This window comes from Myotis myotis, unplaced genomic scaffold (genome assembly GCF_014108235.1).
Source record: "Myotis myotis isolate mMyoMyo1 unplaced genomic scaffold, mMyoMyo1.p scaffold_m19_p_1, whole genome shotgun sequence".
In the NCBI taxonomy this organism is placed as follows: domain Eukaryota; kingdom Metazoa; phylum Chordata; class Mammalia; order Chiroptera; family Vespertilionidae; genus Myotis; species Myotis myotis.
The window spans coordinates 181,071,186-181,084,180 of record NW_023416313.1 but is presented as its reverse complement, the minus strand read 5'-3'; the positions used below and the strand labels follow the sequence as shown (position 1 = coordinate 181,084,180).

At 52.5% G+C, this 12,995-nt stretch overlaps 1 protein-coding gene across 4 annotated transcripts in view; it reads left to right on the top strand.

Annotated features, from left to right (window-relative positions):
* Positions 1–12,995, top strand: part of MEGF11 (multiple EGF like domains 11) — a 233,210-nt gene that overhangs the window by 195,840 nt on the left and 24,375 nt on the right. For all 4 annotated transcript variants that reach the window (XM_036305423.1, XM_036305400.1, XM_036305416.1 and 1 more), the window contains exons 10-13: positions 3,926–4,046; positions 4,982–5,145; positions 6,453–6,555; positions 12,532–12,678. In XM_036305423.1, the coding sequence (XP_036161316.1) occupies positions 3,926–4,046; positions 4,982–5,145; positions 6,453–6,555; positions 12,532–12,678 (535 nt within the window). The remainder of the gene's footprint in view (positions 1–3,925; positions 4,047–4,981; positions 5,146–6,452; positions 6,556–12,531; positions 12,679–12,995) is intronic.

Sequence of the window (12,995 nt, the reverse complement as noted above, 5' to 3'; positions counted from 1 at the left end):
CCCTTCATTCTGTCCCCCAAGACCATGCCCTTGGTGTGTGATGGTAAAAGTTCCAGGCTGTTCACCTATGAGGAGGGAAACCAGGGAGCCAGCCTGGAGGAGGAGGCAGGAAATGGGCCCAGGAATTTGTTCAGTGAGTGAGAGGTAGATCCCTCCTCCAGAGCTGTCTTCTGCTGAAACCTTGGAGGTTTTTGTGTATTTTTTCATAAGAGATACTATCTCTTTGCAGTAATAATAGCTTTTTTTGATGTTATTCTTACATGAGGACGTTTTTTCCATTGCTTTTCAGAGAGAGTGAAAGGGAGGGCGGGAAGAGGAGGAGGGGAGAGAGAGAGAAAGAGAGAGAAAGAGAGAAAGAGAGAGAGAGAGAAAGAGAGAGAGAGACATCTACCTGAGAGAGACACGTTGACTGGTTGCCTCCAGCATGGGGGATGGGGGTGGGGGAGCTAACCTGCAACCTAGGTACATGCCCTTGATCAGGAATCAAACCCGTTGAGACCCTTTGGACACTCTAACTGCTGAGCCACACCGCCAAGGGCACAGTAATAATAGCTTTTATAGTGCTTTCTGACTGCCAGGCACTGCTCTATCTGGTTCACATATGATAACTAATTTAATCCTCTTAATAATCCTATGAAGTAGGGATATTCTTATTCCCATTTTACAGATGGAGGAACCGAGTCCCTGAGTGGTTTAAGAAATTGCACAAGGCTGCATGGTAGGATGACACCAGAGTCCGTTTTCTAACCATTGGGCTCTGCCCCGACTCTGGAAGGAAGGTCTGGTTTTTGCTCCTTCACCCTCACTAATACACTGTGGGACCCTGGATAACTCACTGGCCCTCTGAATTTCCATCTCCTTCTCTGGGAAGCAAAAAGTCCTCTCAACCTGGTGACCTCCCAGGGCTGTTGTAAGACCACCCTGACTGTCCATATCCTTGCATGGGCTGTGCTGGGGGAAATGGGGCCCAGATGCAGCATTCTGGGAAGCAGGTATTTCCAGCGGGGTGCTCTGCATCTTGGCCCCTGGAGCAGGGCCAGGGTGGAGAGTTTTCTTTGAGCCCCACCAGCAGACCCTCAGCTCGGCACACAGGCCCCTGGAGGCCTCCCAGGATTGGGGACATGAATGAGGGCACCAGGAGAGAAGCCGCTCTCAATGTAAACTCATGCAGAGAAAATCATGATGAACTGTGCATGCAATTTGCACCCGGACCAAGGCTCTCAGAGCGTAAATATGTTCTATGGGCTATGTATAATCTTGGAGAAATTAGAGTGATCTGGGTAATGGGAGTGCTGGCAGACTCCAGGCTGGTCAGGGCCTGCCAGGGACTGGCAGGGGGAAGAGTGGGAACTGTGGAACCTTCTGGTGCAGGACTCTGCACTCCCCAGTCTCTCCTTCCTGACCCAGCCAGTGCTCGAGAGCCAGGAGGAGGAAAGGGCTGGAGAGGAGCCTCCCTTCAGATGGCTCATACGTAATCTTGGGTCTCTCTGTGGCCTAAATGGGAGTGAGGCCAGCTGCCTGGGACCCTTTGAGCTAGCAGTGAGCTCCTCTGCTTCAGACCTGTCATTTCACTGATGCTGGACCGAAGGCTCAGAGAGGGGCAGTAACCTATCCTGTGTAACACAGCTAGTGGGGCCCAGACAAGCTCTGGTCTCCTGGTCCCATCTGCTCAGCATCCCTACAGTACGCCTAGGGTAAGACCCCAGAAGCTGCTGAAGACACTCCCTGGGGGGATGCAGTGGAAATTCAATATCCAGCGACCACCTTCTCTAGAGCAGACAGCTCCAGACTAGGTTCTGAGTGAGGAAGGCATGTCCTGGGGGACTCAGGGAACAAAGCCCAGACTCCCTTACGTGGCATTCAAGGCTCCCAATGCCCCTTTTAAATATCTCCCTCCCCCTTCCGACACTGATCACCTCCCTCCAGCTACCCCGGAACATTCTTCACTCTCACATTCCTCTGCATTCTTGTCCACACTCTTCCCACTCGACTGCCTGACCCCGCCCCCTCCTCTTCTCTGATTAACTGAAGGCTCCCTCCACCCCCACCTCCAGGCCTCTGACATCCCTCTCCTGGCCTCCTGCTCTGTGGCTTGCCCTCACTCTGAACCACCCCCTGGAGCTCATAGCCCACCAAGGAGGCCTGGTGGAATGGCTGCGCAGTAGGCTGCCCAAATTCACCATTTAGGATGGAGGCCCTCCTTCCTCCCCTGCAGGAAGCAGGGGGCTTCAGGCTGAGCCCCTCTCCAGAAATGGCCCTCAGCCCAGAGCGTCCCCTGAAATGCTCCCTCCCCCAGGCAGTGGAGACCCAGTGACTGGGGGGGGGGGGGGGGGGGTGTTTAGGCCCTCCCTCCCTCGCCCCGGCGGCGGACAAGTCCAAGGGCCATCCCAGCTCTAGAGCTTCCCCAACGATCAGTCCTGTTGCAACTGCACCTCAGTGCAGCTTCTCCCTCTGCCCAGTCCTGCTCCCCTTACCCTCTAAGAGCTCACTAACTCCCATCTCAGAGAATGCGTTCCCAGGAAGCCAGTTTATGGCACCTGGGAACAGAACGTGTAAGCAGCCAGCTGGGTTCAGGTAGAGAGCAACCATTTTTAGCTCCATGACCTGGGCTGTCACTAGCTTCTCCAGACAACTGTTCTATTAAGTACGAATACTGCTGAGACGATAGTTCCTATCTCCTGAGGGTCCTGTGAGGATTAAATGCGATGATGGATGCAGGGTGCCCGATATTGAGAAAGCACTTAATAAGCATTAGCTATTATTACTTCCATTTAACTTCTCTGGGGTTCAGGTGAATAGGAATAGGAAATTATTATCTGTGTCTTGGGGTTGCTGGCAACAATCAAATAAGACTGAGAGGCGAAGGGTTCAATTCTGGGCTGCTGCGACCTAGTACAGACTCAGGGGTCGAGCTCCCTGGGAGCTTTGCCCATCCTGGAGGTGTGGTCTGGAATCCTGACCCTCCCCCAACTGGTGAGGATCGCTGTATTGGTTTTCTGTTACAGCCGTAACAGATTAGCACAAATGCGGTGGCTTAAAACAAAAGAAATGTATTATCTTACATTTCTGTGGGTCAACAGTCTAGTCTGGGTCTGCCAGGACTAGTCAAGGTGGTGGCAGACTGTGTTCCTTCTAGTCCAGGGGTGGGCAAACTTTTTGACTCCAGGGCCACAATGGGTTCTTAAACTGGACCGGAGGGCTGGAACAAAAGCATGGATGGAGTGTTTGTGTGAACTAATATAAATTCAAAGTAAACATCATTACATAAAAGGGTACGGTCTTTTATTTCAATAGTTTTATTCATTTCAAATGGGCTGGATCCGGCCCGCAGGCCGTAGTTTGCCCACGGCTGTTCTAGAGGCTCCAGGGGAGACTCTGTTTCCTGCTCAGTCGGTTGCAGGCAGAATTCAGTTACGAGGGTTGTAGGATTGAGGTTCCCCCCATTTTTCCTTGACTTGTGGCTCCCGCCTCCATCTTCAAAGGCAGGTGGAGAACATCTCAAGGCTCCCCTTTTGATGATCTTTTACGTCTAAAGCAGTGGTTCTCAACCTTGGCTGCACATCAGAATCACCTGGGAATCTTTTTAAAATCCTGATTCCTGGGCCTCATCCTCCAGAAATTCTGTTTCTTTGTCATGGGGTGGGGCCACAACATTAGTAAAAGAGTTTAAAAAGATTCCCAGGTGATTCTGATGTGCAGCCAAGGTTGAGACCCACTCTAAAGGCTCGTGTGATTATATTGGGCCCACCTGGGTAATCCAACATTCTCCAGCTCAAGGCCCTAATCACATCTGCAAAGTCGATTTCGCCCGTAAGATAACATATAGACTCCAGAACATGGACATCTTGGGTCAGGGTCAGGATTCGCCGGTCACAGCCACCCAGCATGGGGCAACCTCTGATCCAAAACTCACCTCTTTTCCCAGGGAGAGGTCTGTGCAGTTCCCTGTGCAGCAGGGACCTACGGCCCCAACTGTTCATCTGTTTGTAGCTGTAACAACGGTGGCACCTGCTCCCCAGTAGACGGCTCCTGTACCTGCAAGGAAGGTAACGTGCCTTCTTTCCCAATCCCACCCCCCTCGAGGTGCACACTGCGCAGGGGGGCCACCAGTGGAGGGGTCTGGGCTGCTCCTGCCCCATCCACCCACACGCAGGGTCAGGGAGCCTGTACATCAGGTTCCAGCCACTGAAACCCAGGCCAGGGGCTTCAATAGTGGGAATGAGATAAAGGGGATTTGCTACCTGGTGTGAGAAGAGCTGAAGGAGGGACAAGGGCAGGTGAGCAGCCAGAGATTAGCAACTGTGGGAGGAGCTGCTGCCACTCCTGGGGGTGAGGGCCACCTGGTGGAGCTGGGACATGGACAGAGGGACAGCACAATAGAGCTGGAGCACGAAGGAGACAGCCCCACTAGAGGCTCGAGGCAGAGAAATAAGAGACACCTGGTGTCTCTCCTGCTCCCGCCCTCCGGTCTGCGGGCCAGATCTCCCATCAGCAAGCCCGTCTGGGAGCCAGCGGAGGGGGGCTTGGGCGGTGCAGCTACAGGGGTCGGCCCCCTGGGTCAGAGAACAGAGCAGGGGAGGGAGAAACGGAGCTGAGGTCAAGCAGGCCAGTGACCAGCCGAGAGTGGGAAATCAGATCGTCCCCAAAACAAAGGGCCCTGAGACAGGCTGGCCCCCTGGGCTGAGAGCGCTCTCCCCACCTCAGCTGGTTCCCTATCCCAGGTGGGCTCATGAGCCCACGCAAAAAACAGTGAGAATTGGGAGGCAGGAGGCCGCATTCTAGCCCCAGCTCTCCTAACAGCCGGCACAGCCACCCAGCACGGGGCAACCGTCTTTCGGAGCGGACTCTGTGGAATGGGTGTCCTAACCCAGCGATCTGAGAGGTTGGGGTTTGGGCAGGGTGCCCTGTGCAGAGCTGGGGAGAGTGAGCAGCAGGCTGTGCTGGGCCCGAATGGAGAGCCGACAGCCTTTCCCTCCCTCAGGGTGGCAGGGCCTCGACTGCACCCTGCCCTGTCCCGGCGGGACATGGGGCCTGAACTGCAACGAGAGCTGCACCTGCGCCAACGGGGCGGCCTGCAGCCCCACAGACGGCGCCTGCGCCTGCGCCCCCGGCTGGCTGGGAGCCACCTGCGAGCTGCCCTGCCCGGTGAGTGCCCAGGGCTGGAAAGGTCCTTGTGGGCCCAGCATCCCCTCACCCTTCCCCTGGAGTTATTTTGTCCACAGAGAAGAGCACAGATGGAAACCGTAGATCAGGTCTCGGCCCTACTTCTAACCTCTCTGGGGCCACTTTCCCACTTCGGGTCTCAGCCCTCTCATCTATAAAATGGCAAATACCTGGCAGATGTGGTCATGTGGCATTCCTTGCCCCCTGCAGCTCTCGGTAAACATTAGTTGACTCGGCATGTTTACCTGAGCCCAAATGCAGCTTCAGAATCCTTCGCAATACGCAATACGGTGCTATAGGACGGCCCTCACTAAGCCATCAGAGTGGCCATCCCCTGATAGATCATGTCTTAGCTTCTTTCTGCTTCCAGCATCTAAAATTTTATGATTGGGGTGTGGGAGGCCTGAACCAAGCACTATCCAGCAATAACCACCAGACTTAATCACCGGATCGCAGTCTAAAATATGACTAAGTTAAACCAACTGGTGTGATATTGTCACATGAGTCTTACAGTCCTGGGTGCAAATCCTGACTTTGCCACCTCCTGTTACCTTGAGCATGATACTTCCCTTCTCTAACCATGTTTCCCTCTAAATCAGTGGTTCTCAACCTTCTGGCCCTTTAAATACAGTTCCTCATGTTGTGACCCAACCATAAAATTATTTTTGTTGCTACTTCATAACTGTAATGTTGCTACTGTTATGAATCATAATGTAAATATCTGATATGCAGGATGGTCTTAGGCAACCCCTGTGAAAGGATCGTTCGACCGCCAAAGGGGTCGCGACCCACAGGTTGAGAACCGCTGCTCTAAATTGTGGGTAGAATGGAACCATTGCACAGAGTCGTTGTGAAGAGAACATAAGGCTCTTGATACCTAATGAGCACCCAACACGTATTAGTCACCACCTCTTCCCTAATAACAAAGAATAAATCAGTCATTCCTCACATGTGATTGATGTGTTGCAATTTGCCAAGTGCATTTCCATTCACAGTTTTAATGGATGGTCATTACAGCCCTCTGAGCTTGACCATTGAGAAGCAGGGCGGGACCATCACCTCCCTCCTTCCAAACCCCATGCTCTTGTTAAAGCAGCCAGAGAATTCCTTGAAGGGGCTTGATGGCCGTGTGGACACCCAGTTATAAAAAGTGTTCCCACTGTGCCCCGGCCCCAGTCTCTGTGCGTCCTTGTGGGGCAGTGGCTCCGTTTTGCCATCAAATTCCAACAGAGGTGTGTGGAGCTCTGGGGAGCTGGATCTGATCACTTCGCTCTCCCCTCTGTCCACAGGATGGCACATTTGGGCCAAACTGCAGTGAGCGCTGTGACTGCAGCCACGCCGATGGCTGCGATCCTGTGACCGGCCACTGCTGCTGCCTGGCGGGATGGACAGGTAACCCCTGCTGCCTCGCCACCACCCAGGTCCTGGGAAACTGGGCTCTTGGTATTTTCCTTCTTCTCTTGATTGCTCTCTCTCCTTCATGACTTCCTCTTGCTTCCTAAATATGTACCTTTCCCTTTATTTCCTGGGCTTCAGCTCTCCATTCCATTCAATCTGAGTAAACAAGTATTTACTGAACACCTATGTGCAGGCTCTCTCCTAAGAAGGGGCACACCAATGAAGAATCAGACAAAGGCTGACCCCTGGTGGACATAGGTGTTTGCAGACCATATGGTGGAGAGGGAGACAAGGAACTTTCTCCTTAGCCCAGGCTAGTCTCTACATGACCTGTCATCCATCACTTTTCTCCCTCCCACGCCCCCACTCTGGCCCACCAGGCACTGTCTCTCAGCCGGCATTGCCTTGGCCTCCTGCTTGGTCTCTGCACCTCCCCTCTCGCCCGGCCACTTCCATTCTGCAGATGGTAGCCAACGTGAACTTTTCAAAACCCAGATCCTTTCACACCAGTCCCTGCTCAGAATGCCTCAGTGGCTTCCCATGGCATTCATATAAAATCTAGAGTCCTTAAGGTGGCCTGGGGCCCACATGAAACTGGGGCCTGCCCAACTCCTCTACCTCTCCTTTGCCCCCTCCCATCCCTCACTATTCCAGCCGCCCAGGCCGACCACCTTCCTGCCTCCAGGCCTTCGTAGGCATAGTCCCTCTGCCTGGATCACTCTCCCTGTCTCTGTGCCTGATAACGCCTTCTCCTCCACCAGATTTCAACTCCAAGGTTATTTCCTCTGGCAAGGCTCTCTCCCGCAGCCACAACCCACCCCCTTAACCTTTATTTATTCTCATAATACCTGACATTTTTCCTTTTGCAGTGCGAACCGCAACTGTCACTGAACTCAGATTAGTAGCTATTTGTTTATTATCTGCCTCTCCCCGCCACCATCAGCTCTGTGGAGGAAGGGACCATACCCGCCTGGTTCACCACAGTATCCACTGCCTGCCACACACTGAGATGGATAACACAGCGGTTAAGAGTGCAGCCAGATTGTTCGGGTTGGTGACCTTGGGCAGGTCCTTTAACCGCTCAGGGCCCGGATTCTCCATTCATAAAATGCAGATAATTATAATCCTTGTAACAACAGGGTCCTTTTGAAACTTAAATGAATTAATGCCTGTAAGTGCTGACAGTACCTGGAACGTAGTAAGTGCTCAGTAAATGTAAACCTTGAATACAGGAAGTGCTGAATAATGATATACTGTGACAATGAACCCACTAGCCAGGCCCCAGGAGAAGGAAATGCAGGCATTCCTGGCAGTGGAGTCCTCAGATAAATAATTCACACCGGCTGCTGAACAGCCTCTTCTCTGGAAGCAGAAAGTTTCTGAGCAGCCCAGGGCCAGGGACATTGCCTCCTCGGCAGAATCTTCAACCTGGCTCCCCTTGCCCTGCCCTTCAGGACATTGGCACCTTAGACTCTTAGCTGGAGCCAAGTAGAAACCCACTTTAATTTTTCATTGCCTTAATTTCAGGTGCACTGATAAGATTTTAATGATATCTGGTGCTTAGAAATCCTGCTTTGATGGACAGCCTTTCAGTAAAGCCCCTGCTGTTCTAAAGCTAATTTCCCCAAACATGGTCCTGAAGACATTTCAAAGGAGCGATTGATGTCCTGGGGCTTATCATGCAGAAGGGGACTGAGGAGAGATAGGGAGGGGGTGGGGGACAGGCCCCAGCCGCCTGCTCAGTGGCCCCTCCCCAGCCCCTGGCATATTGCTTATGCCTGGTGCCCAAAGTGTGTGCATGTCTTCTCCCCTTGCCCCCATAAGCCACAGGCTTCTTGACAACTGGCCTCATGTCTAATTCATCTTGCCCTGCACATAGTAGGTGCTTACTACAGGTTTCTTGAGATAAATTGAAAGGAGCTGGCCTATAACCATATATGGTTTTTCCTCTCAAAGTAAAGGAGACCTTGAAGATGAAATAGTCCAACCTGTTCCTGCTACAGACAAGGAAAGGGAGTTGCCCAAGGTCTCAGGACATTAGTGACAAGGGAAGGGAGACACAGGATTCCATTTTCAGGGGGAGCCATTTATTCCTTCAGTTAGCATTTCCTCACTCAAGCATTCACCAAGTCTTTATTTGGCGGCTACCATGTGTCCAGCACTGTGTCAGGCCTGCCCGCAGTGAATGGCAAAACTCGAAAAGAGCAGCAGTCCCTAAGCACCCACTCTGTGTCAGACACTGTGCTGGGCACCAGAGATGCAAAAATGACCAAGACGACATCCCCGTCCATTAGAAGGACCAAGGAAGGAGGATCAAAGTGTCAGGAGACCAGAGTTTCTGTCATCAAATTGCTGGCAGGGGAGACAGGACTCCTATACACGAAACATTCAAATAACAGGTGGGGACAAAGCTGTATGTTGGTGACTATCAATTAGATGCTTGAATCCCTGGGCAGATATCCAGGAAGGCTTCCTGGAGAAGGAGACCCTACAGGATGAGGGCTGCTGAGTGGCTGCTGGCCTTGGGGCATGAACTAGAGGCCACAGTATGTGGATTCTTACCCCAATATAGAGGCGTGGAGTATCCTGAAAAGTGAAGCAGGGAGATTCCCTGGGGGTTAGCCGGGCAGGGACCTCTCAGGGGAATTATCCCCCTTCAACTACAGGGAAACGGGCCTAGAGAAGGTAGCTGATGAAGCTATGCCTCTTCAGCATTTGGAGAGCCTCCCACCAGGCCAAGGTCAGCCCCTTCGACCACACTAGTAAGTCCCCTTCTAGAACTGGTCACTCCGCACAGAGGGAGCCCTGGGCCCTTCTCCCCACTTAGGTCCCAATGTCTTAAATTCCAGGTAGCTCTTAGGACATAAATGAAGTTCAAACATGAGCCCCACTCCCACAGAATCAAGGCCTAGAATAGAATAACTGCCAAATCCTAGGACCCAGTGGGCCCTTGCAAGCCACCTGCAATCCTAGCATAGTCACCTTATCCCTGTGGTTCTAATCTCCAAGACAAAGGACCCCTTCCTGACCTGAAAACAATTTGAGGATCCCACACATGAGAGTGGCTGCACTTTCAATATCCACCAGTTGGGGGGAGACAATAGCAAATGCTGCCATCAATTCAGGGTGCTTGATGCAGGGTGTCTTGCAAGCAGTGTGCTTTAGTAATCATAGCAACGTCTGCATATAGTTCTAGCAAAGAGCCAGGTCTATGACACATGAGCTTGGTCATGCTACAAAGAATATTTCCTGCGTAGGCATAGGTCCCATCAGATGGGGGAGTCCACCTTAGTCCGTGTGCCCCCAGGAACAGCAGTGTCTCTGCCGGGGTTCATGTCCCAGCATCAAGAAGGGTTCAGGAATCTGGAAAAGGGGCTGTGCATAGATGACATAGAAATCCAGAGACTAATAAAGAGTCCGGAGACGAGATATAATTTTGAAAGGCATTGGGGGTCAGAGGACCTTCAGCCAAAGGAACTGAAGAGTTCCTCCTTGTCTAGGACCCTTGCTTTTATTAACACAATTTGTCCTAAGGCAAGGTGGAGATAATACACCTCAAAGGGTAAAGTTTCAAAGGGTACAGAGGCATTGTCAGTTTGGGGAATAGCTTACGGCTGTTCAGGTGTTTGGCCAGTAGGAGGCAATGACATGTAGATTAAGATGCCCTTTAACTGTCTAGCAGCCACAATCAGTTTCCTATTCAGGTTTGGGGAAATGCCTTTAGCCATTCCCAACAGATGACTGACTACATGTGTGACTCAACCCTGTTGAGTCCCCAAGTCTCATCAACCTTTTGATGAAACTCTTGAAATTATGACATGCTGGAATTGGTCTACGGCAGTCTCTAGGCCTGCAGCCTGCAGCCTGCAGCCTGGGTGTTCCAACAACTGAGGGAAAAGAATTCCTTGGGGCCAACAACTGAGGGAAAAGAATTCCTTGGGGCCGATGGCAGCCTCTGGTTTTGCACAGCTTCACAGCTTCCCCTTGGTCTCCCCTTCCCCAGGCTCCCCTGCAGTCAGTCCATGCTGCAGGTCCAGGACTCACCTCTGTGCACCCAGCACTCCCCAGGGAGAAGGCCTCCATCGAGGGGTGGAGTGTGGTCCCCAGATTCTCACTGGGGAAAGATCCCGTTTCCTGGAGAGAAGCTGCCCCTCACCCTCCGCACAGACACTCTGTCCTGGAGAGGGCGCAGGCACTGCAGGATGAGTGGAGCCTGTTGCTTCCCTTCCTGCCTGTTCCCTCCGCTGTCCTGCCTCCTCCCCCTCTCCCCGCCACCCAGGTGGGCTTGTACAATCCCAGCTAAATTGGTCTCACTGCTCTCCCTCCGCAGATAGGACTAGCTGTGTTCAAAATCCCTGTCCTTATAACAAGGCAGACCTGATTTTTAAACTAATTCTGATATTCTGAGCTCCTGATACTCACCTTCCAAAGCCACACAGGTCTCTAGAATCCCTGCCGCCGCCGCGCCCCCCCCCCCCCCCCCCCCCCCCCCCCCCCCCCCCCCCCCCTTCCATTCAGCTAATTAATGCATGTGAGACATTCTGCCTGGGAACAAACCCCACCCCAGAGCTGGGGCCTCCAGCCTCGGGCCTTTTCAAATCCCTTCTTTGGAGGTAATCACCCCCAACACATAATTTCCTCTCAGCTCTAAAAGAATGTGTAGGCCTTACTCCTCTTTCCATCCCCTATAGGCCACCATTGGTCAAACTGAAGGTCATTAAATCCATTTGTTGGTCACAACTAGCTTTCTTTTTTCTTAATGAATAGAATATATCACAGTGCAGAGAAAATATCAGAGTGCATCATACACAGTAAATGTCATTTTTCAAAGGCTTGGTTTCTATTATACATATGTGTGCACCTATGATATAAAATACATATTGCACTGAGGACTGGTGGTCAAAGAATCTGAAAAGACCCCACACACTCTGGGTCCCAGGCCCGAGCTGGCTGACTGGGACCCAGGGAGAACCAGTGGCTCCTGGGCTAACATGGGTAGGCAAGTAGCTCACTCCCAGTGTGTGCAACCCCCGTAACAGCACTCACTTGCCCCATAGTTAATTTTTCCCAGGCCTATCCTTAGATACCAGCTAATATGCCAAAAATGAAGGAGGCCCTTATGATCTGGTCCCTTATTCCCACAACCGCATCTCTTTGCCAAATCTCATTTTAAACTTTACCAGAAGCCCGGTGCACAAAATTTGTGCACAGGTAGGGTCCCTAGGCCTGGTCGGCAATCAGGGCCGACCAAGGTCTTCCAGCAGCCAGCCAGGGCTTCCCTTCCCCGGCTGCTGGTTGCCGGCCGCTGGCCGGGGCCTTCCTTCATTCCATGCCACCCACCCCCTGGTGGTCAGCACACGTCATAGTGAGCAATTGAACTCCCAGTCTCCCGGTTGAACTCTCGAGGGGACAATTTGCACATTAGGCTTTTATATATACAGATGGTGCAGCCACATGGAACTATTTTTTCTTTCAAGGCATGATTCTCTCCTGCCTCCTGTTCTTTGCACATAGGATTCCCTTTACCTGGTTAGTTTCCCCTTAGCCCTTAGGACTCAGTTATGGCATCACCTCTTCCTGGAAGCCCTCCCTGATAGGTCACGCCTTGGCTGGGTTTTTCTTCTACATTCCTAGATGCACTGTTTGCTTCCACCTCTCCTACTGCATGGTGTCCCCTTCCCACCATTCTTCCTTTAAAAAAATTTTTTTAAAAATTGATTTCAGAGAGGAAGGGAGGAGAGAGAAATAGAAACATCAATGATGAGAGAGAATCATTGATCGGCTGCTTCCTGCATGCCCCGCCCTGGGTATCGGCCCACAATTCAGGCATGTGCCCCAACCAGGAATCGAACCATGACCTCCAGGTTCATAGGTTGACACTCAACCACTGAGCCATGCCGGCCGGGCCCATTGTTCTTCCTTTTCCCTTACCCCTCTTACTGCTGACCTGAGTCTGCCTCTGGTCCACAGGCATCCGCTGTGACAGCACGTGTCCACCTGGTCGCTGGGGCCCCAACTGCTCTGTCTCCTGCAGCTGCGAGAACGGCGGCTCCTGCTCCCCAGAGGATGGGAGCTGCGAGTGTGCCCCTGGCTTCCGAGGACCCTTATGCCAGAGAAGTAAGGCTGAGCCCCCTTTCTCCATCCTCAGACCTCACCTCAGTCACCTCCTCCTCCCATCCATTCCCATTTAGAATTAGCCTGCCCTTCCTCTAGTCCCCTCTCTGCCCCCCTGGCTTTTCTGCCCCCAAGTTCAGGGCCCAGCCCCTCAATGGAAAGAAGACCAGACCACAGCTCTTCTCTGCACAGAGACAGGCCCTCCAAGGTGTGGTGGGAGTGGCTCTCCCTGTATTTTTGAGGAGCCTCCCTTCATCACTAGGTGGAACTGGAAGGGTGACCGGGCTGGCTGAGGCCCTTTGGGCTGCTGACCACATCTC